The sequence below is a fragment of the Salmo trutta genome, chromosome 12 (assembly GCF_901001165.1).
Source record: "Salmo trutta chromosome 12, fSalTru1.1, whole genome shotgun sequence".
NCBI classification, from domain to species: Eukaryota; Metazoa; Chordata; class Actinopteri; order Salmoniformes; family Salmonidae; genus Salmo; species Salmo trutta.
This window is the reverse complement of record NC_042968.1, coordinates 72,765,897-72,778,791: the sequence shown is the minus strand read 5'-3', so window position 1 is coordinate 72,778,791 and position 12,895 is coordinate 72,765,897. Positions and strand designations below refer to the sequence as shown.

The following is a 12,895-nucleotide window of genomic DNA, read 5'->3' as shown; positions in this document are numbered from 1 at the left end:
TAGCCACCCTTTGCCTTGATGACCAGCTCTGCACACTCTTGGCATTCTCTCAACCAGCATTACCTGGAACGTTTTTCCAACAGTCTTGAAGGTGTTCACACATATGCTGAGCACTTGTTGGCTGCTTTTCCTTCACTCTGCAGTCCAACTCATCCCAAACCATCTCAATTGGGTTGAGGTCAGGTGTTTGTCGAAGCCAGGTCATCTGATGCAGCACTCCATCACTCTCCTTCCTGATCAAATAGCCCTTACACATCCTGGAGGTGTGTTGGGTTATTGTCCTGTTGAAAAACAAATGATAGTGGAACTAAGCGTAAACCAGATGGGATGGCGTATCACTGCAGAATGCTGTGGTAGACATGCTGGTAAAGTGTGCCTTGAATTCAAAATGAATCACTGACAGTGTTATCAGCAAATCACCCCCTCACCATCACACCTCCTCCTCCATGCTTCATGGTGGGAACAACACATGCAGAGATCATCCGTTCACCTACTCCGCGTCTCACAAAGACACGGCGGTTGGAACCAAAAATCTCACATTTGGACTCATCAGACCAAAGGTCAGATTTCCACCCATCTAACAGCCATTGCTCGTGTTTCTTGGCCTAAGCAAGTCTCTTCTTATTATTGGTGTCCTTTAATAGTGGTTTCTTTTCAGCAATTCGACCATGATGGCCTGATTCATGCAGCCTCCTCTGAACAGTTGATGTTGAGATGTCTGTTACTTGAACTCTGTGAAGCATTTAATTGGGCTGCAATTTATGAGGCTGGTAACTCTTATGAACTTATCCTCTGCAGCAGAGGTAACTCTGGGTCTTCCATTCCAGTGGTAGTCCTCATGAGAGCCAGTTTCATCATAGGGCTTGATAGTTTTTGTAACTGCACTTGAACAAACTTTCAAAGTTAGACATTTTCTTGATTGGCTGACCTTCATGCCTTAAAGTAATGAGGACTGTCGTTTCCTCTTTGCTTATTTGAGCTGTTCTTGCCGTAATATGGACTTGGTCTTTTACCAAATAGGGCTATCTTCTGTATACCACCCCTACCTTGTCACAACACAACCGATTGGCTCAAACACATTAAGAAATAAATGAATTCCACATATTAACAAGGCATACCTGTTAATTGAAATGCATTCGAGGTGACTACCTCATGAAGCTGGTTGAGAGACTGCCAAGAGTGTGCAAAGCTGTCATCAAGACAAAGGGTGGCTATTTTTTTCATGTTGTTTGTCTGTAATTTTTGTAATGACTTGGTGCTGCCTATCTTGGCCAGGACGCTCTTGAAAATAGATTTTAAATCTCAATGAGCCCTTCCTGGTTAAATAAAGGTTAAATTAAATAAATAAAAAATAAAAAATGTAAGAATATCAAATATATTTTGATTTGTTTAACACTTTTTTGGTTACTACATGATTCCATTTATGTTATTTCATAGTTTTGATGTCTTCACTATTATTCTACAATGCAGAAAATAGTAAAACAAATAAAAATAAAAAACGAATGAGTAGGTGTGTACAAACTTTTGACTGGTACTGTATATTAATTTGTCTTTATGCTGTCTTGGATGTCTAGAAACTATACATTAGTAACTGTATATTAATGTATTAGGATTACTTGGCTCTATTTTGGGGCTTGGCTGAGGCCCTGGTGTCATATCATAGGAGGATTTCATACTGAGACACCAGATGGAGACCAGTAGTGAGAAAGATACAGCAAGCTCGGCACTTCCGCAATGGACAAAACCTTACCATCCACACCAGTGGGAATATTACACATGTATGATCCTTAAGAGAAACTGCCATATACAGTGAGGGAAAAAAGTATTTGATCCCCTGCTGATTTTGTATGTTTGCCCACTGACAAAGAAATGATCAGTCTATAATTTTAATGGTAGGTTTATTTGAACAGTGAGAGAGAATAACAACAAAAAATTCCAGAAAAACGCATGTCAAAAATGTTATAAAATGATTTGCATTTTAATGAGGGAAATAAGTATTTGACCCCTCTGCAAAACATGACTTAGTACTTGGTGGCAAAACCCTTGTTAGCAATCACAGAGGTCAGACGTTTCTTGTAGTTGGCCACCAGGTTTGCACACATCTCAGGAGGGATTTTGTCCCACTCCTCTTTGCAGATCTTCTCCAAGTCATTAAGGTTTCGAGGCTGACGTGTGGCAACTCGAACCTTCAGCTCCCTCCACAGATTTTCTATGGGATTAAGGTCTGGAGACTGGCTAGGCTACTCCAGGACCTTAATGTGCTTCTTCTTGAGCCACTCCTTCGTTGCCGTGGACGTGTGTTTTGGGTCATTGTCATGCTGGAATACCCATCCACGACCCATTTTCAATGCCCTGGCTGAGGGAAGGAGGTTCTCACCCAAGATTTGACGGTACATGGCCCCGTCCATCGTCCCTTTGATGCGGTGAAGTTGTCCTGTCCCCTTAGCAGAAAAACACCCCCAAAGCATAATGTTTCCACCTCCATGTTTGACGGTGGGGATGCTGTTCTTGGGGTCATAGGCAGCATTCCTCCTCTTCCAAATACGGCGCATTGAGTTGATGCCAAAGAGCTCCATTTTGGTCTCATCTGACCACAACACTTTCACACAGTTGTCCTCTGAATGATTCAGATGTTCATTGACAAACTTCAGACGGGCATGTCTTTGTGCTTTCTTGAGCAGGGGGACCTTGCGGGCGCTGCAGGATTTCAGTCCTTCACAGCGTAGTGTGTTACCAATTGTTTTCTTGGTGACTATGGTCCCAGCTGCCTTGAGATCATTGACAAGATCCTCCCGTGTAGTTCTGGGCTGATTCCTCACCGTTCTCATGATCATTGCAACTCCACGAGGTGAGATCTTGCATGGAGCCCCAGGCCGAGGGAGATTGACAGTTTTTTTGTGTTTCTTCCATTTGCGAATAATCACACCAACTGTTGTCACCTTCTCACCAAGCTGCTTGGCGATGGTCTTGTAGCCCATTCCAGCCTTGTGTAGGTCTACAATCTTGTCCCTGACATCCTTGGAGAGCTCTTTGGTCTTGGCCATGGTGGAGAGTTTGGAATCTGATTGATTGATTGCTTCTGTGGACAGGTATCATTTATACAGGTAACTAGCTGAGATTAGGAGCACTCCCTTTAAGAGTGTGCTCCTAATCTCAGCTCGTTACCTGTATAAAAGACACCTGGGAGCCAGAAATCTTTCTGATTGAGAGGGGGTCAAATACTTATTTCCCTCATTAAAATGCAAATCAATTTATAACATTTTTGACATGCGTCTTTCTGGATTCTTTTGTTGTTATTCTGTCTCTCACTGTTCAAATAAACCTACCATTAAAATTATAGACTGATCATTTCTTTGTCAGTGGGCAAATGTACAAAATCAGCAGGGGATCAAATACTTTTTTCCCTCACTGTAGAGGCTGTTTAAACAGGTCTATATACTGTACAGTGCCTTCCAAAAGTATTCATCCCCCTTGGCATTTTTCCTATTTTGTTGCATTACAACTGGTAATTTAAATAGATTTTTATTTGGATGTCATGTCATGGACATACACAAAACAGTCCAAATTGGTGAAGTGAAAAAAATAACTTGTTTAAAAAAATTACAAACTGAAAAGTGGTGCATGCATATGTATTCACCCCCTTTGCTATGAAGCCCCTAAATAAGATCTGGTGCAACCAATTACCTTCAGAAGTCACATAATTAGTTAAATAAAGTCCACCTGTGTGCAATCTAAGTGTCACATGAGATATATCTATATATACTGCTCAAAAAAATAAAGGGAACACTAAAATAACACATCCTAGATCTGAATGAATGAAATAATCTTATTAAATACTTTTTTCTTTACATAGTTGAATGTGCTGACAACAAAATCACACAAAAATAATCAATGGAAATCCAATTTATCAACCCATGGAGGTCTGGATTTGGAGTCACACTCAAAATTGAAGTGGAAAACCACACTACAGGCTGATCCAACTTTGATGTAATGTCCTTAAAACAAGTCAAAATGAGGCTCAGTAGTGTGTGTGGCCTCCACGTGCCTGTATGACCTCCCTACAACGCCTGGGCATGCTCCTGATGAGGTGGCGGATGGTCTCCTGAGGGATCTCCTCCCAGACCTGGACTAAAGCATCCGCCAACTCCTGGACAGTCTGTGGTGCAACGTGGCGTTGGTGGATGGAGCGAGACATGATGTCCCAGATGTGCTCAATTGGATTCAGGTCTGGGGAACGGGCGGGCCAGTCCATACCATCAATGCCTTCCTCTTGCAGGAACTGCTGACACACTCCAGCCACATGAGGTCTAGCATTGTCTTGCATTAGGAGGAACCCAGGGCCAACCACACCAGCATATGGTCTCACAAGGGGTCTGAGGATCTCATCTCGGTACCTAATGGCAGTCAGGCTACCTCTGGCGAGCACATGGAGGGCTGTGCGGCCCCCCAAAGAAATGCCACCCCACACCATGACTGACCCACCGCCAAACCGGTCATGCTGGAGGATGTTGCAGGCAGCAGAACGTTCTCCACGGCGTCTCCAGACTCTGTCACGTCTGTCACGTGCTCAGTGTGAACCTGCTTTCATCTGTGAAGAGCACAGGGCGCCAGTGGCGAATTTGCCAATCTTGGTGTTCTCTGGCAAATGCCAAACGTCCTGCACGGTGTTGGGCTGTAAGCACAACCCCCACCTGTGGACGTCGGGCCCTCATACCACCCTCATGGAGTCTGTTTCTGACCGTTTGAGCAGACACATGCACATTTGTGGCCTGTTGGAGGTCATTTTGCAGGGCTCTGGCAGTGCTCCTCCTGCTCCTCCTTGCACAAAGGCGGAGGTAGCGGTCCTGCTGCTGGGTTGTTGCCCTCCTACGGCCTCCTCCACGTCTCCTGATGTACTGGCCTGTCTCCTGGTAGCGCCTCCATGCTCTGGACACTACGCTGACAGACACAGCAAACCTTCTTGCCACAGCTTGCATTGATGTGCCATCCTGGATGAGCTGCACTACCTGAGCCACTTGTGTGGGTTGTAGACTCAGTCTCATGCTACCACTAGAGTGAAAGCACCGCCAGCATTCAAAAGTGACCAAAACATCAGCCAGGAAGCATAGGAACTGAGAAGTGGTCTGTGGTCCCCACCTGCAGAACCACTCCTTTATTGGGGGTGTCTTGCTAATTGCCTATAATTTCCACCTGTTGTCTATTCCATTTGCACAACAGCATGTGAAATTTATTGCCAATCAGTGTTGCTTCCTAAGTGGACAGTTTGATTTCACAGAAGTGTGATTGACTTGGAGTTACATTGTGTTGTTTAAGTGTTCCCTTTATTTTTTTGAGCAGTGTATATATATATATATATATATATATATATATATAAAAACAACAAAATAGGAAAAATGCCAAGGGGGATGAATACTTTCGCAAGCCACTGTAAGTGGCATGGAATTTAGATCAGACAAAAGTGTCTTCCAAAACACTAGTGTAAAGAGAGATCTGACTATGGATAGCCTATTTCAGCCTGCATGGTTGCAACCTGTGGCTTTAGCTTACCATACATCAGGTTGTAAAGTACTAGAGCATGCTGCACATGAATGGAATTAATAAATGACAGTGGCCTTCTCATGAATGGGAGGTTATATACTAGTGCTGCCGCTGCCAGTATACAGTATTCAAGGAGGATGGGATTTAATGTAATGGTGGAGGAACAAGTGTGAGTGTGTGTGTGTGTGTGTGTGTGTGTGTGTGTGTGTGTATGGGCGGACAGCATTACAGAGCAAAACATCTCTTTACAACCCTGTTTCAGTGTTTGTGGAGTTAATATTGAATCACGTATTAAAGCATTACCCACTATGAGATTGAAACCCCATGCTATCTCAGGTCGCAACCACTGTTTTCAAGAAACCGTTAAATAGACAACATTTATCTCACTTTGCAATAATCAAGTGTCACAACCATTTGACTCAAGGAATCTTGATTTTCAAGGCCAATCTCAGGTTGCATGAAGATAGAACTACTTGAGCGTTTCGAAATCGACAATCAACTAGCATAAAAGTTGCTGAATGCAGTGGGCCTGCTGGGCCGAGTGATTGGTGGGTCAACGGCTAATGAGCCCAATAATGAGATGGCACTAAACTGTGTGTGTGTTTGTGTGTGTGAGGCATGAATCATGGGTATGATCAGTGAGTGTATCCCAGCAGCGCTGATGAGATGGCACTTAACTGTGTGTGCGCACACGTGTGTATCCATGTGAGCATGTCGTGTGTGTTACAGGCATGAATCATGCCTGCAATCCCGGGGAACATGTATGTTAGGGATGATAAGATGGTGTATGAGAGAGAGAGAGAATGAGGGAGAGAGGAGGCATGCGTCCCAACACTAACGAGATGGGCCTGTGTGCGCTGGGCTCAGCATATTGGCCAGGTTTTTAATCTAGAGTACCCTCACAGCCAACCTTTATACAATCAGGAGGGGTGATGGAAAGAGCTTGGCTGAAAGGCAACAACACTTGAGTGTTCCAGTACATATGTACTTCCGCAAAAAAGGGAGAGGAATACCAAGATGTGCTCAACTGAGACAACCCACCACAGTAAAGTATTTACCGAAGGGCTAGAAAATATATTACAAAGCCACACAGTGTACTCAAGAATGGTGTAGCGTGGGATTTCTTTGTTTAACCTATGAGGCAGCTAGGCCCGAAAGAAGCTCAGCTCTCAGGCTAAAGACAACTGCAACGAGTAATCATGAATCAAACCAGGGCCCTGTCTCAATACTTAGGCCTACAAATTCTCCTTTCCTTCCTCCCTTGCAGTTATCACAGAGACAAAGACATGGTTGAAATAATAGCAAAATAAGTGAAACTGTCACAAGGGTTGGATTGATGACAGCAACAGGTGTTTTCACTTATCCAAACCCCAACAGACTACCACAAGGAAAGAAAGAAGGGTGCAAGTACTCAAACAGGGTCTGAGACTCTTCAGAAAGAGTCCTCTTTTCGGGGTCAAAGTGCACAGAGCTGTCCAAATAAAAAAGGGATTTGAAAAGTTTAGGTTTCAGTTCAATATGGTCAGAAATTCCCATTGACAGTGATATACCATCCTCATTGTTTAATCTGTTTACGTCCGCTGCATGTGTCCAATGATTCCATTGACAGTGTTAAACTGCCTTTACAGCTCTTGTTGGATGCTGGCTACAGCCAACAGGGTAACAGCATTGCCTTAATCCCCCCTAACTAGCCAATAAAATACCAGCTAATGAATAGGAGTGTGAATGAACTCTAGCTGCAATAGAAAGCAATCTGCAAACCCAGGAATTAAGTTTCTTCTCAGGGAGATAATGACGGACACATTATTTCCCCCAAAACACAATGTTGTTTGCTAAGTGTAGAGGGAGATGAAGTTGGGTAATGAGTGTTGGGTGAGGGGGCATGGGATTCTATTCAACCAGGGAAGGCAATGTATTCTCTGCTATACATGACGCTGACTGATGCACATAAACATTCACTCACTCTCACACACGCACTTCTATTCACACAGGAGTGTGGACTCATCAGCTGATGTATAAAACCATCTCTTAATATTAATAAATGGCCTTCAACAACAGAACGTAATACAAGGCCTCCACATACTAACAAGTCACATGGTCTATGTGAGTGCATGAAGGAAGTTAAGACATCCTAAATCACACGTTTAGACCTTTTACATGTAGGCCTTTCATAAACATATATAAAAAAGGACTAACCCTGGCATGAAAAGAAAATCATTGGCTACATAGCATCCATTCTGTACGTTCTCCCTAGTCTGAAAACATCCAAAAACATGACACGAACACGTCCATAAAGTCCCAGGTCGACCTACAGACAACCAAAGCATTGATAGTTACACATCCTCCCTGTGTCAGCAACCAGATGTTCCATTAGGGCTGTAATCGAAACGGCTGTATATAGCAGTGCCAGCAGGACAAGCCTGTAAAGTGGGGCTCCAAATTGCATGTGGGGGGGGGGGGGGGGGGGTGACTAGTGACAACAGACACAAACATCACGCTCTGTCACTGACAACTGATAACGTTCAACCTCCCATTCTCTCCGGTGCCTGTGCTAATCTACACAGAGACGGTGTCGTGATGTTAATCTCAGTAACAAACCACTAAATGATTTATGTGGGTCCATAAGGGCGCCCAGCCCTGAAAGCTGATATAGGAAGGGGACATGGCAGCTCATGAGACTGCCCCATATGATTCATAATAAATATGGATGCATTAATGAAGGGGTGTGATGGTGTGAGCACTGCTCAGGGAAGGTGATGGAGATTATGCTGATACCCTTATGATGATACTCCTCAAAGCTGACAAGGAGAGCCCTGATCAACACTTAGGGAGAGTTGGAATCCCTACCCGGACCAAGCAGAAAATATATTGCGATACACCACTGTGTTTCTATAGTCATAAGAGTTCTGTGGGATTGACAAGTTATCTTGCTGAAGAGTAAAGACACAGGGATGGTGTCACAGTTAGAATACATGTAATTTCAACTTAATCAATACAGGAAGTAAACTTAAATTAAATTCACTTCTGGAATTGAAAAATCCTCATTATAGATGAATGGCTACGTTGCCCAGTCATATGCACAGCTCTAGAATTAACCTCCCCTAATCATAAACAGGGGGTACCATGATGTCAAGCCATACAGGCCGGTGGCTACTATAAACAGGAGAGGAGAATGTGAGAAAATTGCGTTATCATAAACAGCACTGCCCTCTAGAGCATTACCAGGCTTACTACACCTACCCTCAATTCATTCCCCCCTTTTTTACAGCGACAGTCCCTCCCCAGAAGGAGATTATATTTCTTTTCAATGGTTCAACATTCACACAGCATGACAACCCTACTCAGGGTTCTGTGTGTTACCTACTACACAGAGTATGAGGGTTGGAGGTGCCATGACAGCTTACATAAACACTGTTGTCTGTTCTGGAATTCCAATTTCTTCAGACCACCATTCATTACACACTCATTCCTTCATCATTGGCCGTAATAAAGACCTCATAACTCAGAGGCTAATCCCTGATCTTACCGTTATGTCCTATATCAGTGTTTACCAAATGGTGGGTGGCACTGGCAGCCAATTTGTACTGGGCCGGAGAATGGCTTGTGACTAGAAACAACTAGGCCTAATTTGCTCATTGGGTGGCTTACAAGAAAATTCTAAAGGAAACATACCAGGAATCAATAGAATGCAATACTACCACCAGCATCACCAGAGGCATACTCACTGTGTTGGCCAGCTCCAGGTAATTCCCCCCCAGGGGGGCACAGCGGGCGCTGGTCTGGGACAGGAGCATATGAAGGGCAGCCTGCTGTTCTAGGACAGTCACAGGCGGTTCCAGGACCTTCTGGAGGATGGCTGGCTGCTGCTGGGTCTGTGTTTGCCGAGGCTGGATGTCTGGACTCTGGAGGTCCCTGGCCCCAGAGTCGTACTCCCAGCTCTCTCTGGCCCCTGACAGGGCCCCTAGGGGACACATGTTATAAATCAAAACTAAACAGGTAGTAACTCATAAGCACTGTGAAGGGTTTACACTCCCAACCAGATCTGATTCAAGAGAACCTCAGACTACATATTTTTTTGCATGCCTTATTGCTTCCCTGTGCAAGTAGATTTACATTTTTTGTTCTCTGGATTACTTTTGAAGTGGTTTCATGCACATGTAAAGTGTGCAAAGTGAATTAGTCACTATAAATGGCCCATGTCCGTGAATGGGCTTGAGGTAAACATTCCTGGTCATTATGCTCTCATTTCATTACACAATAATGAGGACTCGCCGATGTTCCAGGAACAATTAAAACAAAGGTCACTGAAGGTTTAGGCTAGCAACAAAGCTAAAAACCCTAGCCTCAGTCATGCAGGTTATGTTGTAGTTGTTAGAGGTTTGGTGTCAGTTGTTTATGGTTAATGACTGTGGTATAAGAGTAAGTGGTAGTTTGTGGTTAGTTGTTGAATGTTAGGTTTAGTTGTTTGGTGTTGCCTGTTCTTAGTTGGTTTTATGCTTGTAGGCAGCTGTGATTAGTTGCCGTCTCTTGTTCAACAATACCGTTTACAATTGTGCCTAATCGTGATTGGCTATCTCCAAACTCACCCAGGCTGTTCTCGCTGCTGGTTGGCCAAGAGGCGATGTGTTCCCTGAGCTTCCTAGTTTCAGAGTCCTGGGAGCGTTGGGAGAGCTCGCCCTCTTCCTTGCGGATCTCGTTGACCAGCTGCATGCGGCAGCGGGTGAAGTCCTCGAAGGAGATCTTGCCTCGCTCATCCGCTCCCAGCTGGCCCATGATCTCTGCCACAGACTCCTCCATGTTTAGCTGTCTGCACACCATCAGCAGGTCATTCCTAACAGGAGAGAGGGAGATGGAAAAAGAAAGGGAGAAGGACATAAGATGGAGAAGGAAAGAAAGGCAGAGGGAAAAGGAGAGGGAGAGAGGGGAAGAGAATGGTTTTCAATTGTCTGAAGAGTGGCAGCACTAACCTGAATTTCTGGTACATTAACCAGGGCACCAGCCTGAGAAATGTGCTTCACTTCTCAAAGAAGTGAAAAGTAATATTAGGAAATGTTTAGAGGGGGTAAATATGTTTCTTAGATGAAGTTGAAAAGCACACAATTCGGTTCAGGCAACATATATTCCCCTAGACACGGGATTTGATCCCTGTATGCCCTTCAAGTTGTAGTTATTTAGCACAATGGATATCTTATTCATCAGTTTCATGTCTAAGGGTTTGTATGCATGGTTCAATTTGTCACTTTTAATGCCTTACAGAGGCAACCAATCCATTTTATACAGTGCATTCTAGGCCACAAATAGTATCTCAAGTGGCTAAGCAAACTATGGGTTTCTCTGTAAAAACAGAAGAACAGATGTGTTTGAGTTGAGTCAAAAGTGCCAATACTCTTAAGCTCTCGCTCCTCTCCTGCATGTTTTAATTTTCCTCACTGCTCACTCTGCTTATGTATAGCCTTCAGCAGGCCTACTTTATTTACTAACAAGAACAATCAACACTTCAGAGTTCATAAACATCTTATAATTAGAGACCACTACTGTGATTATAACTCATATCGCTGTGTAAGCTGTAACTTAATAACTTACTGCCACCATAACTCACACTCACAAGACTATGTTAGGACAGGAATAGGCCTAGATTCTTATCCCGAGGTATGGGCAAATGTTCAACTTCAGTTCCCTGTGCTCAGGAGTCTTCTCTGCGATCTTGACTGGCTCATGCCATCTTGATGTGTCTTTGGGTGCTGCATCAAAACCAATTGCTGTGATCGGCGTTGGAGGGTTGGTGTTTATTTACACTATGTAGGCTAAGGCCTCGTCAATAAACAAATAAACATGGGGCCGCGGGAAAGCAGTAATGAACAGCATTAGTACATAAACTATTAGAACATGAGCATCGATACATTTTCTTGTAACAAGCTAAAAAACTGGATGGTAATTATTAATGTATTGTTGGTCACATAATAAGAAGAACAGTATGTTATTGGTCAACCGTTTATTCTATTCTGGAGCTAGTCAGTGGTCTACTGTCTGGGGGTCTAGTTTCATCTAGCTAGATCACTGTTGCAACATTTCCATCGTCAAACGGAAATTTGAGTAGCTAGCGAACTTTCAAAACCTCAAGCCAACGCCATGGGATGCAGATGTTTTGTAGGTTGCCTTTGCCAGTTGTCGAGCCTGAGCATATTTCGAATACCGAGGTATGGTTTCGAAGCGGTCAAAACAAAATCTGAGAAATTGTTCGCTACTGAACTCACCGGAAAATGAAATGAGTTTATATTACAAAACTAAAGCAAAGAATCGCAGCTAAATAAATTGTAATATTTCCAGCTCGTAGCTAACGTTAGATGTATGGACAATATGTAACATTGAATTCTAAATCCACTTTGTAGTTAATAAATAGCCTACCTGTTGATGTATCCATCACCGTCGCCGTCGCAAGTCAGAAACAACCGCCTCATCCTCTCCTCTTCGCCGGTGCTAGATGTGTCACTACTACCGCTACTCACACTCACAGCCGCCATGAGCTTCCCTCAATAAGTACTGTAACTTGGCTACTACCGCGTCTAGTATCCAATCTCAACAAAGTAACTGCTCCTTCATCACACTTCCCGTAAGTGTAGGCTAATACCCGACACTGGGTGGAATAGAATCAAATGTAAACTTGGGTTTAGGTCACTTCTGCGAAAAGAAGGGTGCAGCATGTGTCGTAAAAGTTAAGCTCGATATCTGTTGGGGGTCAGCGAGGGCGTTAAAATGCTTTTGGGTAAACTGTTGGTGAGGCGGAGTGGGTTGGTCTTTCGGCAGTCTTGCAGAGTATTGCAATGCACTTTGTAGGATATTGCCCTGTGCAGCATTTGAACTATGCACAAGGATTACACATTTGATAGTTCAAATATCAAAACTATTGATAACTGTTTATAATTTAAACAAGAGGACTCTCAATAAAGTTACCACATGTATGTTGTTGCAAAGTAACAAAGCATTTCATTGATGAAACATGAATACCTGAAGTAATATAGGCCTAGCTAGGTCATAGACCAGTATGTAATAGCTGTGAGCTATTTACAGAATACATTTGCCTAATGATCCATGTGGTACAGCAAACTGTCCATAGAATTCAAGATAACATAAATATAATAGATGTAGGCTATGATGTAGGCCTGGCTATCTCTATGAAACCATCTTTCCCAGCAAAGAACAGGAGACTTCATCATGTCTAAAGTCTGGATTCTGAACAAATGTAGTTTGTGGATGGATCTTTTCCCCCTCTTGTACTCTACTCTGCCTTTGCTCAGCTCCTTGGTTTAACTGCTGTAACTGACCAGATAGTGAACCTGGTTGTCTGCTTGACTCGTGA

General features: G+C 43.5%; 1 protein-coding gene across 3 annotated transcripts in view; it reads right to left on the bottom strand.

The window, feature by feature from the left end:
* The window catches only part of LOC115204121 (colorectal mutant cancer protein), a 121,687-nt gene extending 109,405 nt beyond the window's left edge, over positions 1–12,282 (bottom strand). The window contains exons 1-3 of one of the 3 annotated variants that reach the window (XM_029769446.1): positions 11,944–12,282; positions 10,125–10,369; positions 9,264–9,499 (exon numbers count right to left, since the gene is read on the bottom strand). In XM_029769446.1, the coding sequence (XP_029625306.1) occupies positions 9,264–9,499; positions 10,125–10,369; positions 11,944–12,059 (597 nt within the window). In that variant the 5' untranslated portion in view covers positions 12,060–12,282. Of the gene's footprint in view, positions 1–9,263; positions 9,500–10,124; positions 10,370–11,143; positions 11,159–11,943 lie in introns of those variants that run through there. The other 2 variants (XM_029769447.1, XM_029769448.1) reach the window with 2 other exon arrangements.
* Between the last annotated feature and the right edge of the window lie 613 nt (positions 12,283–12,895).